This window comes from Tenrec ecaudatus, chromosome 16 (genome assembly GCF_050624435.1).
Source record: "Tenrec ecaudatus isolate mTenEca1 chromosome 16, mTenEca1.hap1, whole genome shotgun sequence".
Classification (NCBI taxonomy): Eukaryota; Metazoa; Chordata; class Mammalia; order Afrosoricida; family Tenrecidae; genus Tenrec; species Tenrec ecaudatus.
In genome coordinates, this window is record NC_134545.1 from 46,384,029 (window position 1) to 46,408,861 (window position 24,833).

The 24,833-nt window shown below is 37.6% G+C and overlaps 1 protein-coding gene and 1 pseudogene across 2 annotated transcripts in view; one reads left to right on the forward strand and one right to left on the reverse strand.

Moving 5' to 3' along the window:
* Positions 1–24,833, forward strand: part of P4HA1 (prolyl 4-hydroxylase subunit alpha 1) — a 92,333-nt gene that overhangs the window by 28,253 nt on the left and 39,247 nt on the right. For both annotated transcript variants that reach the window (XM_075535028.1, XM_075535027.1), the window contains exons 6-8: positions 18,428–18,667; positions 21,118–21,308; positions 23,344–23,520. In XM_075535028.1, the coding sequence (XP_075391143.1) occupies positions 18,428–18,667; positions 21,118–21,308; positions 23,344–23,520 (608 nt within the window). The remainder of the gene's footprint in view (positions 1–18,427; positions 18,668–21,117; positions 21,309–23,343; positions 23,521–24,833) is intronic.
* Positions 18,342–18,409, reverse strand: LOC142430045 (U7 small nuclear RNA; annotated as a pseudogene).

Sequence of the window (24,833 nt, forward strand, 5' to 3'; positions counted from 1 at the left end):
AAGGGAGGCAGTGGATGATATAAGATAAGAAAATTATAATTTATAGTTTATCAAGGGTTTAAGAGGGAGGGAGGGGAAAATGAGCTGATATCAAGGGCTCAAGTATAAAGAAAGCGCTTTGAAAATGATGGATGGCAACATGTGTACTAATGTGCTTGACACAATGGATGAATGTATGGATTGTGATTAGAACTGTAAGAGCACGCAATAAAAGTATCTAATTAAAAAACGGAAAGTGGTAAACCGAGAACTTTCATGATTTTCACTTTGTAAATATTTTGGCTGAAGAATAGCAATTGCATGGGAATCTCGGGACAGAGACAAAGGAACCAGGCATGTAAGTGATTTGTAAAAATTTCAGGAAGACACGATAGTGGTCAGAACTAGGGTAGCTAATGAATAGAGAATAGATTTTCATTGTTTTTACGAGGTAAAATTGTATGATTGGGGGGGATGGATTGGATATGGATTTCTAACTACTACTACTACTACATCTAACAACTACAGTAGATGAATTCTATTCAACAAGATTGAAAACAAGAAAAGCAGGTTTGGTATGTACGGGGATAATGAATTTCTTCAGTTTACTATATTTGTTTTGGTTTAGAACTCTTATTACCTTGCCATCAAATTATATTGTGAATTGTTCAGCTGAGTTTGTTGTGTTTTGTCATAAGAAATTGTGTTCAAAAAAAAAAAAAAAGAAATTGTGTTCCCAGAGAGTGCCTGGGTTTTTATTCAAAAAATAAGTTCATAAGACTTCATATAAACAGCTGAAAACAAAACAGAATATGTACCATTACTTCTCATTGGGGACTAATTCATCCTTTCTAATCTACTTTTGTCTATTTAAAAAACAAACAAACTTTGTTTTGATTTATGTGAAGGTTTACAGAGCAGATCATCAGTTTTACATTCAACAATGTATACACATTTTGTTTCAACTTAACTATCAGTTCCCTCGATATACCATTGCTTATTCTACTAACTTCCAGTGTTTTCTGTTTATATCTTTACTGATTCCACTTTCTTTTCAAGGCTCTGTCTTGGGGTTAGTGCTTACTGAGTTGTCATTCATGTACATTATAGAGAGAAGTTTCCTAAGCACATTATGTTCTATAGTGGCAAAAGAACTTGACAGTGAATCAATAAAATTCTTTTTAGGCACCCTCCCTCAGTATTTTGTTTTTAAAGGCTTGAAAAGCCCCCTTTTGGTCCTTGTTTTTTTCTCTGGAGGTAATGATTCCGAATTTAGTGTGCCCTTGTACCTTTTACACTTCTCACTGCCGTCGAGTCGATTTCAGTTCCCTGTGACCGAAGGAATCGTGAGTTTCCAAGACTGTTGTTCTGTTTTTATGGTAGAAGGAAGATTATTTTTAGTCACCTTTATGCGCATTTTAAAATTTCTATCATTTCTGACCATGAGTGCTTATGTTTAGTCACAGAGACTTTACTGCTTACTTGATGATCCATAAGACTGTAAATCTTTACAGGAATAGAATGTTCCATCTTTTTCCTGCAGTGCTTAGTACATGAATTTTCCATTGTGTGTCCGTTTAGGTTTTCCATAAATGACGCATCGTTCTCTATCATTTTTTACTCAACTTTTTTTAAAGTAAACTTGTTCATGTTGATCGATATGTTGCTCACATTTATCTAATGACTATCATATTATAAAACAATTTATTCATTCTCCTTCATAGAGATGGACATTTAGTTTATCTCCAATATTTTTTTGCTGGGTCAAAACCTACTTTACTAAACATGCTTGTATGTATATTCTTGTGGCCATGTGCACATGTGCAAGTGTTTCTCTAGTACAGTTTATAAGGTGTATGCCACTTCAATATCAGTGATACTAAATGAAGAAGTCCAAGCTATGCAGAGGGAGGGCCGTATTGAAAAACATGACTCCAGGAACTGACTAAATACCAATGGGTAATTTCAGAAAAACTGAAGAAGAGCTAGAGGTACTTGCTTATCTGTGCTAAGAAATTTTGAAGACAGTTATCTGGCTAACCAACTGGAAGAAATCCAAATATTTGCCCATTCCAAAGAAAGATAGCCCAACAGAATGCAGAAATTATCAAACAGTATCATTACTATCACATGCAAGTAAAATTTTGCTTAAAATAACTAAAAGTGTTCACAACAGTAGATTGACAGGGAGCTGCCAGAAAAGCAGATTCAAAAGAGGACATTGGAGATGTCAGGTAGCTCTGGGCTGAAAGCAGAGTGTACCAAAAGGATGTTTACCTGTGTTTATTGACAGTGCAAAGGCATTTAACTCTTTGGATCATGACAAATTATAGTTAACATTGTAAAGAATGAGAATTTAAGAATATTTAGCTGTATTCATGTTGGAACTGTAGATAGACCAAGAAGTTATCATTAAAACAGAACAAAGGGCTACTGTTTGGTTTAAAATGTGGAAAAGTGTGTGTGTGTCATGGTTGTGTCATTCCATCATATTTATTCTGTCTGTATATGCTGAGCAGATCATCTGCAAAGATGGACTATCTGAAGAACACACACAGCATCAGGATTGTGGGAAGGCTGTTAACTTGTTCTGTGAAGGTGATACAGCCTTGCCATCTGCACACCAAAGAACGAAGAGGACTTTTGAAGCCCTGAATGGAAAGAAAACAAAAACACAATAGAGAAAAGTTTGAAGTTGTCAGGATTTTATTTTGCTTGGATGTCTTAGACGGGGTACACTAGAGAAACAAATCAAGAGATAATCGTGTGTAAGAGAGAACTTTATATCAAGAAGTAACTATGCAGCATAAAACATTCCAGTCCAGACCAAGTCCATAAGCCTTATATTAGCCCATATGTCCGATACTAGTCTATAATTCCTCTTCAGACTCATGCAGCACATGCAATGACACTGAATGCAGGAAGATCACAGGCCTGTGGAGGGAAAGTCTTGTAGATCCAGTGGCAGTGGAAGCATCAGCATGGCTCCATGTCAACATCGAAGGTGAAGGATGGCTTGTCAACAGGAAGGTAAAGCAGAGAGAGAGTGTGTCAACCTCCAGGGAAGAAGTTGTTTCAAGAATCCTCATGATTAGACCATGTCCACAGGAGACATCTTCAGGCTAATTCTAATTGACAGACTAATCTCCACCCTTTAATGTATTTATCAAGTGAACATGAAATTATGTAACTATCAAAGGTACAGTCAATACTCATGAAAACAGCGGCCAGATGTGAAATGATGTGATACATTAGGTGTAACTGCAAAAGACCTGAAAGAGCAGAAATGTCACTTGGAGGACAAAGGTAACCCTGACCTAAGCAATAGTATTTTCGATAACTTCATGCACATGTGAAAAGTGGACAACAATAAGTAGGAAGACCAAAGAAGAGGTTATGTATTTGAAATATGCCATTGTTAAAGAATATAAAATATACTACCAGAAGAATGAACAAATCTGTTTTAGACATTATCACTTGTACTTGGTCATGTTACCAAGAGAGACCAGTCCTGGAGAAGGACATCATGGTTGGTAAGGTGGAGGATCAATGAAACGGAAGTTGCTAAGTAGACTTATTGTCACAGTGATGACAACCATGGAGCCATCAGCGGCAACAAGGGCTGAAACAGCACAGCAACTGTGAGGATAGCTTAGGACTGAGCACTTTGAGTCAGCACCAATTTGATCACGCCTAACTTCTGTTTTTGTCCAGATCAGTGTCCAAAAAGGGTGCACCAATTTATACTCTCGCAGCAAAGTATGAGACCGCATGTTTTCATCATATTTTTGCCAAACACTTTTAAGTAGACTTTAACATAATCAGAAAAAGCTCCAGTTTTTCTCCTTTATCTCAGGATCTATTTAGTTGTTGCACACTTGGCCCCCATAGATAGATATATGTATGTATATATATTTTTAACGAGTGTAGTAGTCAAGGATGACATTTCTTGCTTTCTGAGCTAATCCATATTTTAGTGAAAAAGTAGCTTCAGGGATAGTTTTGGTTCTATGTTAGAATAGTTTGTGGGCACATTTTAGGGGATTCCTTTAGGTCCAGTGAGTCCAGTAAGTCTGACTGCTTAAAAAATCTGAGATTCTGAACATGTTCTTCTCCATTTCTAGCACAGTCCAGTGATGTGATCAGCACATTCAGTGGTGGTAGCGAGGGGTCATCTAGGAGATGAGGCCATGGTCCATTCAGATACTAGTTCCCGTAGCACAGTTCCTTCTCTGACTCTCAGGTTTCCTTCTTTATTTTTTGCTTTAGGCAAATAGAGACTAATAATTATATCTTACATGGCTACTTAGAAAATTTTGTTTTGTTTGAAATCATTTTTGGGGGGCTTGTAGAACTCTTATAATCCATCCATCCATCCATTGCGTCAAGCACATTTGTACATTTGTTGCCATCATCATTCTCAAAACATTTTCTTTCTACTTCAGCTCCTCATCTTTTTCCCTTCTTTCCCCACCCTCCTTCCCTTCCTCTCTCCCTCAAGAACCCTTAATCATTTATAATTTATTATTATTTTTCATGTATTACACTGTCTACTGTTTCCCTTCACCCACTTTCTGTTGTCTGTCCCCCAGGGAGGGGGTGATAGGTAGATCATCGTGGTCAGATCCCCCTTTCTTCCCTACCTTACCTTACCCTCCTGTTATCTCTACTCTCATTATTGGTCCTGAGGGGTTTATCTGTCCTGGATTTCCCTATGCTTCCAGCTCTTATCTGTTTCAGTGTACATACTCTGGTCTAGGCGGATTTATAAGGTAGAATTGGGATCATGATAGTGGGGGGAAGGAAGCATTAAAGAACTAGTATGTTTCATGGATGCTATACTGTACGCTGACTAGGCTTGTCTCCTGCCCGTGACCCTTCTGTAAGGGGATGTCCTTTTGCCTACAGAGGGGCTTTGAGTCCCTCCTCCACAGTCCTCCCCCTCATTCACAGTGATCTGATTTTTTGTTCATTGATGCCTGATATCTGATAACTTGATTCTATTGACACCTCGTGATCACGCAGACTGATGTGGTTCCTCCATATGGGCTTTGATGCTTCTGAGCTTGATGGCTGCTTCCTTGTCTTTTACAACTCTAGATACTCCTTGCCAAGCTAGGAAGTAGAACATAAACTTTATTAACTATAGTAGGCTACTTGACCGAGTTGTTTTAGGAGATTATGACCTTAAGTCTTCAAACCAAGAAAACAAATTATATGAGGTTATTGGTTATGTTTTAGAAGGGATCTTCAACTGTAGCCCTTATTTATTTTATACATATATAGAATTATATATTTGTGATCGTGGTAGTTTTTGAAAAATTATATATAACACAATGTTTACCAATATTTCCTTTTCCTTGTGCACAACTTAGTCATCAATTACATTGGCCAGATTATGCATATTTTTCTACTATCATATTAGGGGCTCTTACAGCTCTTAATAGCATTCCATACATCAATTGTATCAAGCATATTTGTACATAGGTTGCTGTGTTGGACAGGGTTCTCTAGAGAGACAAAACCAGATTGCTAGTAATTATATATAAATAAATTTATAAAGAAATTTAACACAAGAAATGAACCGTTAAATTATATATAGATAGATAATACAAGAAATTAACAGTTATTAAATTATGAATTATAAAGCAGTGAGACACTAGCAGTCCTTTAAGTCTTGAAAGTCGCCAGTTCCTTTCTGTAGAGAGAGCTGAGCTATATATACATCCAGGCAGCAAACAGCAAGGCAGGTCACCAACTGTTACCAACTGTCGGTCCTCAGCTCCAGAGACGAAAATTCCAATTGTGTGGGCTTACAGGGACCTTAACTTACAGCGACACAGTCCACAGGCTAGGCATCCCACAGGTAGTGTACCCTTTAAATTGCACAGAATAAGCAAGGCAGCCACACGCAGGTCCGATGATTAAAAAGGAGAGACAAGCAAGGCGAGGCTCACCGAGCCACTTACTCGCTGTCCTTTAATCAGTCCTTGTGTTTATCGGCCAGGCTGGCACAATCAACTATCGCAGTTGTCATCATCATTTCCAGAACATTTTCTGCTTGAGTCCTTGATACAAACTCCTCTTTTTCCTTCCTCCCTCCCCTCCCAAACACCTGTATCCTTGATCAGTTATATATTGTTATTGTTATTTTCTTGTTACACTGTCCTTTGTCTCCCTTCACCCACATTTCCATTATGCATCCCCTTCACGGGGTAGAGTGGGGGGCTATACATCTAATCTTGTGATGGGTTCCCCTTTTCTTACCTTTCCCCCTCCCTGACCAGCCCCATACCCTTATGATATCCCTACTCCCATTACTGTTCCTGAGGGGTTTATCTTTCCTGAATTCCCTGTGTTGGGAGCTCTTATTTGTGCCAATGTGTGTTCTCCGGTCTAGCCATATTTGTAAGGTAGACCTAGGTCATGGTAGTGAGGGGAGGAAGTATTCAGGAACTAGAGGAATTATACTGATTTGTTGGTGCTATATACTACACCTTGAATCATCCCCTCCTTACACTACTTCTGTGGGGGGATATCCAACTGTTTACAAATGGGCTTTGGGTCTCCACTCCAACCCACCTCATTCGCCTCAATATAATTGTTTCTTTTGGATCATTTGGTGCCTGTTGCCTGATGCTTTTGATACCTCATGATTACACAGGCTTGTGCATCTTCCATGTAGGGCTTACTTGCTTCCCTGCTATTTGGGCGCTTGTTTGATTTCAAGCCTCTAAGACCCCAGGCACTATATCTTTTGATAGCCGGCACCATCTGCTCTTTTGAACACATTCATTTATTCACCTATTTTGTTCTCAGCATCGGGAAGGTGAGTATGAAAGTGCCAGGTTATCAGAATAAAGTGTTTTTGTGTTAAGGGAGGCCTTGAATAGGGGCCCAAAGTCCATCTGCTACCACATAAATATATGTACATTGGCCTCTATCCCTTTCATTATAAAATAATATATTGACATATATACATCCCTTTAGCTATACCTCTATAATTAGCTTTTGCCTCTCTGTTTTCTTTCACCTTCCTCCTATCTCACCATCAAGCTCACTCTCCATTCGGCTCTCAGTATTTCCTCTCGGATGCATTGCTCTTGATCAAGCCCCACTTGGCATTATCCACCCTCCTCACCATCAATTTTAGCTCTCGTTCTCTTATCTCTGCATTTGTTGGCTCCCCACTCCCCTACCCTGCCCCCTCCTCTCCCATGTCCTCCCAGAACTGCCAATCCCATAATTTTCTCCTCAGGTTTATGTTCATCCTGCCTATCTTATGTAGGTAAAAATGGGGACTATCCATGCATGTTTCAGCCACACTTCACGCTACTTTTCCTAATACGAACAAAAATTGACTGCTATATAGAAAACGATTCTCCTCTTCTGCCTCTTTCCATCTCTAGTAACCACCAGTGAATATTGGTGAGTCTAAACACACCTAATTCTTGTCATTTCATAAAAATACTTGTGATTGATTTATTTACTCAGCATAGTGTCTGCCAGATTTTCCATGTTACAAGACATTTCAGGCAATTTTTTTAAGGCTCTGCTGTATTTCATTGTAAGCATGTACTGCCACATTTTGTATACCATTGTTGGTCATTAGGTTATTTCCATTGTCTTGTTACTGTGAACAGTGCTGTAGTGAATATAGTTGTACATATATCTGTGTCTTTTCTATTATGTCCCTGAGGTGTATATCTAGAAGTGAAATTGCTTGGTCATAATAGAGCTCTTTTTCTAAGTTATTTTAGGAATTACACATACCATTTTCTATAATAGTTGTACCATTTTACATTGCAACCAGCAGTAGATAAGGGGTCCAACTCTCCCACTACCTTGGCGCCATTTATTGTTTTTTATCATTGCTATTTTTGAGGGGATTGTGGGTGGTAGGTAACAAATTGTAGTTTTGCTTTGTATCTTTTAAAAAAATCTCAACCTTGTATTTTTATTGTGCACTATAACATAAATAGGGAAAAATATAGAATATTTTTAGAATATGTTTAGCCACCCAGGCTAAACATCCCAGGTCACTAAAACCCAGGTTAAGAAACAGGACATGTGAAAGTATCTGAGGAAGCTGCCCTTGTGTGTGGCCCTTTCCTTCCCACCTACTACTCCTTTTTATCCCCCCCCCCACCCCAACTGCCCAATCTCCCATAACCACTGAAGTGTGAAGCCATTTTTCTTGATTTTTTTTCTATTATACTAGTGGTCTCCTACAGTATTTATATTTATGAGGTTGACTAGTTTGCTAACAGTTGTCTTCTGAGTACTGCTTTTTTTGTGTCCTGAAGGTTTGGGTATGTTGTATTTCATTCTCTTTCCTTTATGATGAGTTTTTAATTGCACTCTTTATTTGTTCATCCACTGTGCTTTTAAAGTAAATTGTTTTATTTTCATGTAAATTTTTGCTTGCTCTTCCTATTATTGATTTCTAATTTTATTGCATTGTGATTTTTCTTTTTTTCTTTAAATTTTTTTTATTTTAACAACTTATTGGGGCTGATACAATTCTTTTCACAGTTCACACATATACATACATCAATTGTATAAAGCACATCTGTACAGTCTTTGCCCTAATCATTTTTTTCTCTTTTCTTCTTTTACATTTTATTAGGGACTCAAACAACTCTTACCACAATCCATACATATACATATATCAATTGTATAAAGCACATCCATACATTCCCTGCCCCAATCATTCTCAAGGCATTTGCTCTCCACTTAAGCCCCTTGCATCAGGTCCTCTTTTTTTTTTCCCTCCCTACCCTTTCCCCCCTCCCTCATGTGCCCTTGGTAATTTATACATCGTTATTTTGTCATATCTTGCCCTATCCGGAGTCTCCCTTCCCCCCTTCTCTGCTGTCCCTCTCCCAGGGAAGAGGTCACATGTGGATCCTTGTAATCAGTTCCCCCTTTCCAACCCACTCACCCTCCACTCTCCCAGCATCGTCCCTCACACCCTTGGTCCTGAAGGTATCATCCACCCTGGATTCCCTGTACCTCCAACCCTCATATGTACCAGTGTACAGCCTCTGCCCTATCCAGGCCTGCAAGGTAGAATTCGGATCATGGTAGTTGGGGGGAGGAAGCATCCAGGATCTGGGGGAAAGCTGTGTTCTTCATCGGTACTACCTCACACCCTAATTAACCCATCTCCTCTCCTAAACCCCTCTATGAGGGGATCTCCATTGGCCGACACTTGGGCCTTGGGTCTCCACTCTGCACTTCCCCCTTCATTTAATATGATATATATATATATATACATATATACACATACATATATACATATACACATATATACACATACACACACTTATATCTTTTTTTTTTTGCATGATGCCTTATACCTGGTCCCTTGGGCACCTCGTGATCGCACTGGCCGGTGTGCTTCTTCCATGTGGGCTTATTTGCTTCTGAGCTAGATGGCCGCTTGTTCACCTTCAAGCCTTTAAGACCCCAGACACTATCTCTTTTGATAGCCGGGCACCATCAGCTTTCTTCACCACATTTGCTTATGCACCCATTTGTCTTCAGCGATCCTATCATGCATTGTGATTTTTCAAAGATGATTTGTAGTATCTCAGTGTTTTAAGATTTATTGATGCTTGCTTTGTGGCATAACATCGGATCTCTTTTGTTCCGTGTGCTGGAACATAATGTATGTTGTGTTGTTAAAGAATGTATACTACACTGGTATTGGGTGAACTATTCTGTATACATGTGTAAGAGGTCAAGGTGATTGTGTTTTTAAGTTCTTCTGTATCTTTGATTATTTTCTTTACACTTGATCTGCCTTTCCTTGAGCATGGTGTACTGATTGTAGTACTGTCTATTCATCTCCCTAACTGTGTAAGACTTTAGTGTATTTTGAGGGTATTTCATTGGGTTGGGTTCATAGATGTTTGTTATAGTTATGTCTTGTTCAATTGTTGTTTTAATGATTAGGTAATGGTCTTTGTTGTCTCCTGATGGCTTTTGCTTTTACATTTTTTTTTACCACATTAATATTGCTGCTCCATTTCTTTGCTGTTATTTTTATTTTGTCTTTGGTCTAAAGTGTATTTCTTATAAGGAGCATATTAACGAGTCTTGTTTTCTAATCCATTTTGTTAGTTTCTCTCAACTGGTGAGTTTAATACATTTACATTAATTTCTGCTATTAATAGGAACAATTTTATTGCTGTCGTTTTACTGTATGTTTTATGGTGTTATTGGTTTCTTTGTTCATCGTAATTTTCTATGCTGAGTTTAGTTTGTGGGTTCTCTTGTCTTTTGTTTTTTATCTTTTAGTAGGCTTTTATGCTTTTACTCTTTTTTTTTTTAACTTTATTGAGGTTTTACTATTTCCATTGTGGTTACCGTATATACTCAAATATAAGCCGACCCGAATATAAGCTGAGGTACCTAATTATTACCTGGGAAACCAGAAAAACGGATTGACTCAAGTATAAGCCTAGGGTGAAAAATGCAGAAGCTATTGGTGAGTTTCAATAATCAAAACAAATGAAAATAAAATTACTAAAAATTGAGACATCAGTGGGGTAATGTATTTAAATATTTATTTTAAATACAAACATTAATAAAAGGACAAGTCATTTAACATTAGTAAACCAACGCAGTAAGTGGAAAATAGGTGCAATAAAAACAATACCGTATCAACAATGATACCTTAAGAGTACTATTCCCCGAGTTCAATCAGCAACCCAGCTAAAATGTAGAGTTAAAATCCTTCAAAACTGGATTTCTTCTCATTATCTGTCTCCCAATGCAGAGCTTCAGCTGGTGTGAGGTCATCATAGACACTGTCCTCACTGAGATCACCGTCATCACCATCACTGCTGTCATTTTCATACAAAGCGCAGTCTTCACTGCCATCCATAGCATTACTAATACTACATTTCTGGAAGGCACATCGTACCATGTCTTCTGTAATGTCTTCCCATGCATATCGAACCCCCTTTGCTATTAACTCTATGTCAGACTTCATGAGATTTCCTCCTTTTGTTAGTTGTGCTTGACCAGATGACATCCATTTATGCCACTGACCTGTGTATCAGCTGAACCCCAGTTTTTCAGCACATTTTTGTGCTGAAAAACTTGGCTTATACACGAGTATATACGGTAGTTTGTTTTTTATTAGTTTCTTTTCAAGTTTAAGGCTATTAGTTCTATTTTGTAAACTATTTCTCTGTTTGGGTTTTTTATACCCATGCTATTTCTCCATTACTTTATTGTCTGCATTGCAAAATTTTATCTCTGGTTCCCTATTTTGCATCTTACAGGGCTTTTTTTTCCACTTTGTTGGTTTCTCAATGTTCGTGTCTTATGTGTTAATCTCAGTTTGCTGTCTGGTGTTATTTTTTCAGAACATTCCCTTGAATATTTTTTTGATAACGTTGATCTTGTTTTTGCAAATTTATTTAATTTTTCATTCTCTGAAGATGACCTTATGTCTCCCTTATTTGAGGGATAATTTTATTGGTTATAAGATTCTTGGTTAGTATTTTTTTTCTTTCAAGGTTTTGTATATATCCTTCCATTGCCTTCTAACCTGCTTAGTTGTATTGAAAAATCCAAGCTTATTGATTCCCTTTTATAGGTAACTTTTCTTTTTGCCATGTTGCTCCCGTGGTTTTTTGTTGCCATCATTTCTCAAAACATTTTCTTTTTACTTCAACCCTTGGCATTAGCTTCTCATTTTTCCCCTCCCTCTCTGTTCCTCCCTCCCTCATGAACCCTTGATAATTTATATGTTATTTTAATTTTGTCATATCTAGAAGAGTTGTCCCTGGATTGAAGAGTAAACACATAAGTAATTTTGCTAATGTTCCTGTTGCTTGCCATAGGGGCTATGTCATTTTGCAGTCCCACCCACAATACATGAGAGTGTTTCCTCATTGCTTCACCAAAAAATTATAAACTTTAAAATTATTGCTAATCTTTTTTAAAAGTTTTATTTGAGATTGGCTTATATGTGTGCCAGTTTCTTTCCTTACCATTCTTTCCTGTCCCTTATACTTTGAATTGTGTGTTCTCCTTGAAACACATCCTTAAGGCACTCTATGTACTTATTTGTTCAACTTGGGATTCTTTTGTGCTTCCTGAATCTGACGTTGTACTTTTTAATTCAGGAAAATTCTCTACCATTATTCCTTTAAATAGTAAATCCTACACTCTTTATTTTCTTTTTCTGGTATACAAAGTAGGTATAATTAGGTCTTCTTATTTTTTCTTGTTTTTTTTTTTTTTTTTAGCTAGCCCTTGTGTTTCTGTCTCCTCCCTACTGTATTATGGTCATTTAATCAAGAGTAGCTCTACATTTCTATTTCTAGGTGTATTACTCTTAATTGTATCTAACCTTTTGTTAACACATTAAAGACCAGTTAATTTGTTGTTGTTTTTATAAATCTTTTTATTGGGGCTCATACAACTCTTACCACAATCCATACATACATCAATTGAGTAAAGCACCCTTATATATTCGTTGTCCTCGTCATTCTCAAAATTCGCCTTCCACTTGGGTTCCTGGAATCGGCTTGGTTTCCTTTTTTTCCCTCCTCCTCCCTCCCCGCTTCCCCCTTCCCCCTGCACCCTTAATAGTTTATAAATAATTATTTTATCTTATCTTACACTGCACAGCGTCTCCACTCACCCACCTTCCCATTGCCCATCTCCCAGAGAGGAGGTTACACATATATCCCCGAGATTGGCTCTCCCTTTTTACATCCTCCCGGTGTCGCCACTCCCACTGCTGGAAAGACCAGATAGTTTTTTTTACCAACTTAACCCAAGTGGCCGGGTATTTTTTCGGCTGTTAGGTTTCTTTTGCATTAGATCATAAATGGGTTTACATCTCATCAACTTTTTATCTTATTTATTTATAACTTTCATTTTTGAATATAAAACATCTTATATTATGAAACAATATTTTGTAATGTATGTGGAACATTATTGCTCTTATGAACCATAATCTTCATGAAATGATAAAACTTCTTGTAAAAGCAATCAACATAATCCATATTACTTTGAAATATTAGAAGAATGAGGGCTGAGAATTTCTCCTTGTCTTTTTGTGTAACGGGAGACCACCTGAGCGGTGTAGGTGATGCTTTATCTTTCACTGATGCCTGATCGTGATAAGTGCACAACTCCTTGCAAAACAATTCAAATAGTCACTATGTGATTTAACCAAAATGCACTAAAATGCTACATAAACAAAAAGAACATGAAGACAATGGAGTTTGACACATTCACTACTGATGTAAACACCTAAATAGATGAAGTGGTTAAAATATATCCAAGCAGATGGCGTCTGAAGACAGCGTGTAACAGATGGTACGTGAAATACAAGTATACTTGGGATCCGTATGAAATGTGTTAACTTAGCCAATGAGTTGATTTATTTATTAGTCCCGGAAGTTCTATTTTTTCATTCCACTCAAATATATCTGGTGGTCATCTTTAGGGTATTTTATTTATTTTGCATGTTGTCTATTTAAAATTAATTTAAACATTTGAATTATAGTTATTTTATATTCTTACTGATCATTCTCATATTTGAACAACTTGAGAGAATTCTAGTACTAATTTTGATAGTTTCTCCTGACTTTATTCTTGCAGCTTTATTAAAATCTGTCATGAAATTTATATTTTTGGATTTTGTGTACTTACTCATTTGGGTTTTGTTTAAAGAAATATTGCATGGCACTGGGCAAGGAATGTTTTTCCAGAGTACTCAATGTTGCTTCTAAAAGGTCTCCCATGACATTACCAACCTAAGACTACCTTAAGTTAATTTGTTGGTTTTAGTTTTGCTACCAGGAAGATAGCATAAATGAAAAACTACTTGAGGGAATTCCTAGGGAATTTTTCCCTTTATCAAGATTGCCAACAAACCCAGAGACAAGGGGGAAAAAATTATCTAAAATAGATGGTGAGGAGGGCCTAGTATGCCTGGTGGAGTTTGACCCAGTGCAGTGCAATTGCCAGGAATTACTGAAAGCTGAATGGAGGCGGAACATGATAGTGGGAGAAGAGGAAAGTAAAAGGGAATAGAGGAAAGAACTAGGAGGCAAAGGGCATTTACAGAGGTCTAAATACAGGCATGTACATATGTAAATATATTTATATATGAGGATGAGGAAATAGATCTATGTACATCAGGAAAGGGCCAGCCCCCACAACTAATCGTGGATTTAATAGACTCAATTGTACGATTGAGATATATAAGTATTAAAGTCATAGCATAAGACATAAAAAAGACTGAAATAATGGAGTTAGACACATTTCATGGTAGTATGCTCACTCAGCCCTGCTTGGTGGTCCATGTGGAGAGAGAGGTAGGGTAAGGGAGGATAAAGAGGAAAGGGAACAGGGGCGCGAGAATGGGAGAGGAACGGGGAGCCAACGAGAGGCCAAGAGGAGAGCCTGAGAGATCTCTTTATTGCTAACCCAGGCTTATATACTTTTGGGAGGGCATGCAAGCCCCCTAATTATAGGTAAAGACATCTGTCACAGGAAGGGGTTGCACTATAGGTTATACAGCAATGAGAGGGGAACAATCTAGGGATATAATAAGCAATAGGAAGGGGAAGGATAGGGGTACACATGTGACAAGATGGGCGGATCCTAGATTTAGGGATGGAAGTCAACTTTGGATGTCACTGAGCCAGTTTGACCTGTTCTTTGGCTCAAGATAGAGACCATTATCAGTAGGGTGTAAACCCACCTACAGGAACCAGACTAATGGAAAGCCTTTAGGGAGAAGTAGCCCATTGTCCTTAACAGCAGGGAGAGGGGCTTACCTGAGGTGGAACCAGAGAGTTGTTTGGCAAGTCCTCCCTCAATGCAAGAACATTTTGTTCTAATAACCCGACATTCTGTGATGCTCACCTCCCAGACATGATTGCTGAAGACAAAATGGGTGTAGAAGCAAATGTGGTGAAGAAAGCTGATTGTGTCTGCTATCAAAAGATATAGCATCTGGGGTCTTAAAGGCTTGAAGGTAAACAAGTGGCCATCTAGCTCAGAAGCAACAACGCCCACATGGAAGAAGCACACCAGCCTGTGTGATCACAAGGTGTTGAAGGGATCAGGTATCAGGCATCAGAAGACCCCAAACAACCATATTGATGTGAACAAAGGCGGCCGGAGTTGAGACCCATAGCCCTTATTTAGACAATTGGACATCCCCTCACAGTAGGGTGTCAAGGAAGGAACGAGTCAGCCAGGGTGAAGTGTAGCACCAATGAAACACACAACTTTCCTCTAGTTCTCGATTCCCTGCCCTCCCATCCCCCATCATGATCCCAGTTTTACCTTACAAATCAAGCTAGACCAGAGCAGGTACACTAGTATAGATAGATAAGAGCTTTTGATAAACAGAATTCAGGACGGATAAGCCCCTCAGGAACAGTAATGGGAGTAGTGATACCATGAGGATAGGGGGCAGGTGGGGTGGGGAGCAAAGGGGAACTGATAGCAATGATCGACATAGACGCCACCAGCCACCCCTTGAAGGGGACCAGCAACAGAAATGTGGGTGAAGGGAGACAGCAGATGGTGTAGGATATGAAAATAGTAATTTATATTCTATCAAGGATGAGAGGGAGGGAGGGAAATGAAAGAAGAGCTGGTCTATCAGAGCACACAGGAGCAAATGAAGGGGAGGAAGAGAGAGTGGAGCACATCCTGGCCCACCAAGCCTTGACGATGATATTCCCGCTCAGAGCAGCCAGTGCACAGAGAAGACCATATGGCCGGCCCCACTATGAGGCACAACATCCCTCACTGACCCATAGCCCATACAGGGGACAACACTGGTGACACAGTGTGGGAATTCTGCCTGATCTGATGCCACCACACCGAGGCAAAACACTGAAGGTGTCGAACAGAATAGCAAGGGGAACAGAGCAACGAAGTCCCTAGGGAATACGAAAAATAGACTTTGGGCCAGGGCTTGGCACCCCATCAGACTCCACCAGTAAACACTCCTAAAGGCCAATAAAGAGTCCTTGAACTAACTACAAGCTTTTTTTGTTGTTGTGGGTTTTTTTTGTCATGGGCTTTTTGTTGTTGTTTTCTTTTGTTCCTTGGTTTTGCTCTTGTTTTTTTTTGTGTGTGTGCATGTTGTTATCTCCTCAGGTCTCTATCTAAATAAGATAGGCTGGATGAAGAATCCAGGTGAAAACAATGGGACCAACAGTTCCTGATGGACATGGGAGAGGGGGAGGTGGGAGAAAGGAAGAAGTAGTAACAAACCCAAGGACAAGGGAACAACAAATGATCCGAATCAGTGGTGAGGAGGGTGTAGAGGGCCTGGTAGGACCTGACTAAGGCTAATGTAACCCAGAGGAATTATTGAAACCCAAATGAAGGCTGGACATGATAGTGGGACAAGATGAAAGCCAAAGGAAATAGAGGAAAGAACTAGAAGGCAAAGGGCATTTAGAGGTCTAAATTAAGGCATGTACATATGTAAATATATATACGAGGATGTGGAAAAAGATCTATGGGCATATATTTGTAGGTTTAGTATTAAGGTAGCAGATGGACATTAGGCCTCCACTCAAGTACTCCCACAATGCAAGAACACTTTGTTCTATTAAACTGGTGCTCCATCATGTTCACCTTTCCAACACAATCACTGAAGACAAAGCGGGTGCCTAAGCAAATGTGGTGAAGAAAGCTGATGGTGCCCGGCTATCAAAAGATATAGTTTCTGGGGTCTTAAAGGCTTGAAGATAAACAAGTGGCCATCTAGCTCAGAAGCAACAAAATACACATGGAAGAAGCACACCAGCCATTGTGATCAAGAGGTGTCAATGGTATCGGGCATCATCAGAATAAAAATTCATATTGCGAATGAGGGGGAGTGCAGAGTGGAGACCCAAAGCCCATCTGAAGGCAATTGGACATCCCTTATGGAAGGGTTGCGGGAGGAGACAAACGAATCATTGCAGTGTAGCAATGATGAAACATACAACTTTCCTCTAGTTCCTAAATGCTCGACCGCCCACCCCCCTCCATACACACTCATGATCCCAATTCTATCTTATAAATCTGGCTAGATCAGAGGCTGTACAGTGGTACAGATAGGAACTGGAAACACAGGGGATCCAGGGCGGATGATCCCTTCAGGACCAGTAGTGAGGGTGGCAATGGTGGGAGGGCGGAGGGAGGGTGATGTGGAGAGGGGGAACCAATTACAAGGATCTACATGTGACCTCCTCCCTGCAGGACGGACAACAGAAAAGTGGGTGAAGGGAGACATCGGACAGTGTAAGATATGACAAAATAGTTTATAAATTATCAAAGGCTCATGAGGGAGGGGGGAAGCAGTGAGGGAGGGGGAAAAATGAGCTGATGCCAGGAGCTTACGTGGAGAACAAATGTTTTGAGAATGATGAGGGCGAAGAATGTACAAATGTGTTTTACACAACTGATGTATGTATGGATTGTGATGAGTTGTATGAACCCCAATAAAATAATTTAAAAAAATAATAAATGTAAAACATGCTCCTAAATTAAAAAGAAAATGTTTACAGTGGCATTATTCATAAGAACCTTAAAAATGTAGCCCACCGAAATGTCCTTATACTGATGGACAAATTGTAGTGTATTTCATGGACAATGAAATACTATTCAGCAATAGAAAGGATATTACATCATAGATGAGACTTGAAAACATGTTGAGTAGAAGAGGCCAGTCACCAAAGACCGCTTATTACATGAGTCCCTTGTGTGTGATACCTACCATCAGCAAATCTGTGGTGGAGAAGATAGATTATGTCTGGACTGCACTGATGGGGAGGTGATGAGGAGTAATTGCTAATGATTGCAGGATTTACTGTAGAGTGATGAAAATGTTCTACAGTTCCATTGTGGCTGCACAGTTCTCTAGTACACCAAAACTCATAAACTCTCTAAGTGAATGAACTTTATATTAAAGAAGATAATAAAAGTTCATAGGTTTGTCTCCCTTCCTACAGTGCTAGGTAGAAATAAAATATTTGGTTAGGGTTTAAAAAAATATTTGATGTGTGCCTGTTTTAATAAATAATACTTCAACTTAACTGATGTTCTATTTCAAACTAAAGGGTGCTAATTTAAAAGTTGTGGGTTTTCTAGGTTCCACATACACTCTTGCCAGCTGTGTGCTGCTTATTGTAGTGTTACACAACTGTGTGGATAGTTTCTTTGTCTTTAAAATCAGGCTAGTTTCTGTTTTACCTCCTCAGAGGATTTTCTTGTATTTCAAATGAAAGTAGCATTTTGAAAGTCATATGATCCTAAATAAATATGGAGTCATATTAAGATTCCTAAAGTTCTTTGTATTCTTTTTTTTAAGGGGTTTTATGGGGAAAATAAACAACAGAAAACCTGCTAGACAAATTTTAAAAGAGCTGTAACACTTGTATTTCTTCTTCCTTAGGAGTCAAACACCCATCTTTTCTGACAGTTGAAGACTGCTTTGAGTTGGGCAAAGTGGCCTATACGGAAGCAGATTATTACCACACTGAACTGTGGATGGAGCAAGCTCAAAGGCAACTGGATGAAGGCGAAGTGTCTACTATTGATAAAGTCTCTGTTTTAGATTATTTGAGTTATGCTGTGTACCAACAGGGTGATTTGGATAAGGCACTTTTGCTCACAAAGAAGCTTCTTGACCTAGGTATGTTAGATGGGCTGTTGCAGGGGTAAAGGTGTATTTTGTGAGTGTGTGTGTGTGTGTGTGCGCGTGTGTGCGTGTGTGCGCAGTCTGCTCTTGTTACTTGTGTTAGTTACGTTCTCTGTCATCACGAATGCTGAATTAACAAATACTGAACCATTATTTCTAGGGATCGATTCCCTTGAGTTGCTGGACACAATATTTTCACAGGCGAACCAGTAAATAACCTTACCTATTAAAGATTTAACTTATTTAAGATATATTAGTGAGTGCTTCATTGATTTGGAACTAATATCCAGTAGTACTACAATTCATGTCTGAATGAAGCTTATTTGTCCTGCGTTTTATTTCCTGTAAGGTACATCACAACTTTCTTATGTTTAGGAACATTAGGCAGCAATTTTACACTATTCTTGGGGACCATTTTAAGTGAAAAATCACCAAAGAAAGTCTCGAGGTGGTAAATGTGGCACTGAATGTAGGGTGCTATGAACTTAAACAAGGAGAGAGTCTTCCTGCTCAGTCTCCCCTGAGGACCTGCGAGTCAGCGCGCAATGGTTTGCTGTGCCACGTATATCTCTGAATAAAGTGTCGTTATTGTTGGTCTTTGCTTTACAATAAATTTTAGTGAATAGGTGAATTTTCAAATACGGAATTCATGAATAAGGATTGATTATAAGCATACACCTTTGATACTTTTAATTTGTTAGTAGTTAAGAGTCTTGGCAGTCAAACATAACTTCATCCTTTGCCTGTTTATCCTCAAAGTAAATGTTAACCGATTTTTCTCATTGTTACAGAAGTGTAATAATGTATAAAGATTGTCTGGGTTTGTTGAATCTGTACTTTTCAAGGATTTCAAAATTGGACCATAATCTGGCTAACTCAATCAAAATATTTATATGTTGCCATATTAAATCTTACCTAATTTCCTTTGAAGGTGGTTTTTTGGTTTAGGGCATTTCATCTTCAGAAACAGTATAAAGTGATTTGAAATAAATGATTCTTTTATGAGAATTTCACCACTAGTGTGTTTTGAATGGAGCTGTTCTGTTTCTCCAAGTATGGTCCAAGAACCAGCTGTATCAGAGTTATTTATTTATTTTTTGGTTCCCACCCTCAGACTACTGAATCAGAATCTCTGAAGATATAGCCTGGAACTTATATCCTCATAAATCCAGGTGGCCTTTGATCTGTAATGAAGCTTTGAAACCTAATAATAAATAAATTTATACATAAATGTGTGTCTATTAGAAGAGTCAAGCAATTCAAAAGGACCTATTTCCTGAAAAATGAAATTTTGATCATTGGATTATTCCTTAGTTGCCTAAATTAATATGATACTAGTTCAAGTAATCTTTATTTAACATTTTTCAGTGAATTTTTAGCATTTAATGATTAGGATTTTTGTTTAAAAGGCGAGATGTGCTTCTTAGAGAACTTAAAGAAAAGTAAAAGATATACTCAGGACTTTAAAAAAATTGTTAAAGATAGAAATAAAATATAATGGAATTTTCCCAGAAACCTTTTGAACTCCTTCATAGAGGCCAATCCGTAAGTGTGTCATCTAGAGACACCCAGGGCTTATGTTTTGCTTACAGGTCCCTTATCCTGGCACATACATTTTTCACCAGTTTGTTCAAAATGAGCAGTTATGGGAAATTCCATTATCTTTCAATTCTCTTTCCATGAAGTTTGTTAAAGTCCCTCATGTGTTGTGAGCAGTTATCCCAATAAAGAATATTTTACTAATCCAGCCTAGTATTCCTATACTCTTTAATTACAGTCACAAGTGAAGGCTCTGAGTTCTGTTGACTGTTTTATGGCTGTGTGTTTGGATTTTTTTCTCTGACTGGGTGGAGGAACCCTCTTTTCCACTACTAAAAGTAGCTAAAAATTGACTAGCAATTCTGAGGCAGTTAGTGGATTCTGGTTTATTTGAAAATGACATCTTAGTCTCCTTTTACCTTCCCACTTAGAAAACTGGGACTTAGATCCTTTCAAGCCTTAGGAAGTAGACGGTGCTCTGCATTTGTGATATGTTTGTGGTGAAGGCTGCTTTTCATTTATGTGTATGTCCTGTCTTACTTGCGGGATTACTTTTCAGTCTCAGAGAAACCTTTCCCATTGCTGAATTAGTGGGATGAGTAAGTTTTAAACTTCATCTGACATAAAATTGAACATAGTTCTTTTGGTTCACTTAATTCTCAAAGTAGAAACTATGATTGCTACTTGGAAATAATTGGCCACATCCTTTTCCAGACTGTTATATAGAGTAAATGTATGCCCTTGGGTTGGTACTAGTTTATTCCAGTTGTTTCTGTGTAATAAATTTTACTCTCTAAAGCATCCTGACTGAGAAGACAAGTTACATGATCTGTTTATGTTACTGTATTCTAATGTGTAAATAACTGTAAGCTAATAAAGGCCATACTACCTTTCGTTTCTAACAGATCCTGAACATCAAAGAGCTAATGGTAATTTGAAGTATTTTGAGTATATAATGGCTAAAGAAAAAGACACCAATACTTCAGCTGACCAGTCTGATCAGAAAACCACACGAAGGAACAAAAGGGTCGCTGTGGATTACCTGCCAGAGAGACAGAAGTACGAAATGCTGTGCCGTGGGGAGGGCGCCAAAATGGTAAAGTGGAAAAGCTAATTGTGTGTATGTGAGTGTGTCTGTACACAATTCTAGGAAGAGTCTGAATTCTTTTATATTAATACTTCTAAGGTGTCAATTATCATGACTACTCAAAGTGAAGTATTAAAGCATGCCACATCACTTAATTGTACTCTACAAATTTAAAACCTAGCTCTTGAATTATATACCACTATGTACTTTTTTTGTAGTACTACCCTTTTTAGAGATAAAAAGAGGCTAGAAAGGTGATAAAGTTTTTGTCTTATATCTTAATTGTAGAAAAGATTGCAGCAGTGTTATAATGAAGATTCTATACGATCCTACGAGAACAATCTCTGGCTTTGCTTCTAGGCAAACTTGACAAGCCTCCTTAGTGAACTGTTTTAGTCTGAAGAAATATTCATATTGCAGAAAGTTTTTCCAACTGTTTGGCTTTTAACATATCTTAGGGTTCTCAAGTATGACTATAAATCTTCCTTTGTTATATAATTATATTTATGTATATTAACTCAGAATGCTAATTCTTCAGGATAGTAATAGGTGTTATCCTCCCGCTTCCACCAAAAAAAGTTCCCTGGTCAATTAACTCTGGGAAACAGTTATTAAAGTTTAATAGGTTTTTATTTAGCATGAAGGCTTCTCAGTATCCATATCACACCTATTATGAGTATGATGGATATTGTTTCCCAATGCTAATTGATTATAGAATTCTTTTTAAAGGGTCATCTTATGGAAGTAGTATTCATTGAATGTGCATGTAAAAAGAGTTACGTTTGGGGAGTACATACGTGTGAGTGTAAGCATTTGAAGAGGGTGGAGGAAGATGAAGCTGTCTGCGCCCATATAGATCTGCAGGAACTGACTCAATAATAGTGGAGGGTTTGGTGTTTTGGGTTTCAGTTAACTAACGCTGGAATTTATGTTTCAATACTGATTAACGGTGTAAAAGTATTAACTGACTAAAGTTCAGCAGGTAACAAGTAGATCGTAACTGTGTTGGTAGTTTTGATAACTGGGCTACTGGAGTCCTGGTAGAATGTTTTTGCTTTGAGAGTTAATCATAATATACAAATAAATACAAGCTAGTAATACTTTGATAGACCCAAACTTTTAAGAAATGTATTCTTTAATGTTTCAACATATATCTTCTAAAGTTAAAGGCTCTTAATTTAAAAGTAGTCAGAATGCCATTATCACACCAATTCATTGGTATTGTCAGGTATCTAGTTAGTATTCCGTTTTCAATAGAAGCAGGTTTGTTTTTAGTGCTCTTAACAGCTCTTAAGAACAGAGTGGCTTTTAGTCAAATAGAAAAAACAAGTATAAAGCAGAATTCTGTTAATACATGTCCACCCTGCTTGAGATCAAAAGTATTTTTTTACTCAGAATAATTTTATTTCATTATCATATAAAAGCCCCCCCTTTAAAATATAGTGTATATTTGACTAGGTAAAAAAAATAATAGAGGATAAAGTATGAGCAAATACCTAATTAGATAAAAATATTTTTATGCTTCACATACAGGTACTTGCTTAATCAAGAGAATCCGCAATGAAATATTTATCTAGTTAATATAATACATAGATACTTGAAAAGAACGTTTTGTTTGTTTTATAATGTTCTTCTGTATGAAATCCAGGCTAGATAAGTCTGTCGAGATAGTGACTGGGTTAATGGTTCCTTTGGTGGATGGAGGTTGGGAAATGACTAGCTAATAACGAGCACAAGCGCAAAGAAAATGCTCTAAAACTGATTGTGGTGCTGATTGTATAACTCTTCTTGATGTGATTTAACTATTGAATTATATCACAAGTGTATTTTATGCGAGGAAAACTGCTGGAAAAAAATTAAGTGATTGCTAGTAGCTACAAGAAAAATAAATTCTTAATACAACGAAAAATCTAGAAGACCTTATTTGATACAAAATTTATAGTACAGTTTCTTTTATGTGTTCTTCCAGAGATACTCTTTTGCATATGCAAAGGTAAGAAAATATTTGTGCTCTAAAATACTCAATATTTTTCTTTATGTTTAGACTCCTCGGAGACAGAAAAAACTCTTTTGCCGCTACCATGATGGAAACCGAAATCCTAAATTTATTCTTGCCCCAGCCAAACAGGAAGATGAATGGGATAAACCTCGTATTGTTCGCTTCCATGACATCATTTCTGATGCAGAAATTGAAATTGTGAAAGATCTAGCAAAACCAAGGGTAAATAACTTTTTCCTCTTTACATCAGTTTCCTGAATTTATATAATAGGGCTTTTTTTTTTTACAAAAGATTACAAAAATGATAATTGATACAGCAGTTATTCTACAAAAAATTTTTAAAATTTTGTATTAACATAATGGGTTAGTAGGAGCACAGCTCTATGTAGGCCACTTTTTTTAGTATATTATCAATACACAGTGAGTAACATAGCCTACAACTGGGAGTTAAGCACTTCATTATGAAAATCATAGATGACATTTATGTTTACACTTATGTCTGTGCTTCAGCAATTTCCTGGCTTTTCGGTACATTTGGAGTCTTGTAATTTCATAGACTAATTAAAGTCTTAACTTTTGCATACCTACTCTATCTTTATCTGAAAGGACATTTTAAGTATTCCTATTCTCTTTTAGGCATTTTATTACTAGGAGGATAATTTAGGTACAAGCATATGCTGATTTTAAGTAGTGACTACATAGTGATCTGACATCAACCCATGCCACTCATCTTAATAAGGAAAAGACTCTTCATGAAAAATGTCAGCTTGAAGATCCAGTCTTCCAAAGGGATGCTTTATTTTAGCTTGTTTTTGATTAATATAAATCCAAGCAAATTTCAAATGTGACCCCTTTTTTATACCTCAGAATCATCTTTCCATGAAGAAAAAGACAAGTTTAAGATCATTATCTTGACTGTCATCTCTATTACTGTCTTTCTTGTTTATAAAATCTACTAGTCTCTTTCATCTATCTTTGTGCTTCTTCCAAGATTATTTTACTGTATCTATTACTGAATGGATGTCTTAAAGGAAGAATAGATCGGCCTTAAGATGAATTTTGTACAACAATCTTGCAGTTTCTTCACTAAGAAAATTAGAATCAAAGTCATTAACTACAAATAAAACCAAAAAGCAAAGCAAACAAAACCTCCATTCCACCACCATTGAATTGATTCTGACTCATAGTGTCTGCCTTGGAGAGGGTAGAACTGCCCCAGTGGGTTACTGAGACTATGAATCTTTTTTAGAGAAAAAAGCTCTCCCGGCAGATGAGCTGGTGGTTTTAAACTGTTGATATTGAGGTTAGCAGCCCAACCTGTAATCCACCATGCCACCAGGCAAGGGTGAATAGCGATTCTAAATTGATAAGCTAAACTTCTAATTTAAGACAATTATTTTCCTACTTATCACACTTTCTAGCTTTTGGGATAAGGGGGATTAGTTTCCATTTTCTCTTGCTTTTGTATATTCCATCTTTTCAAAGCAGCAAAAACATTTTTCTAAATATATGAACCATCTGGTATTTGAAGATCA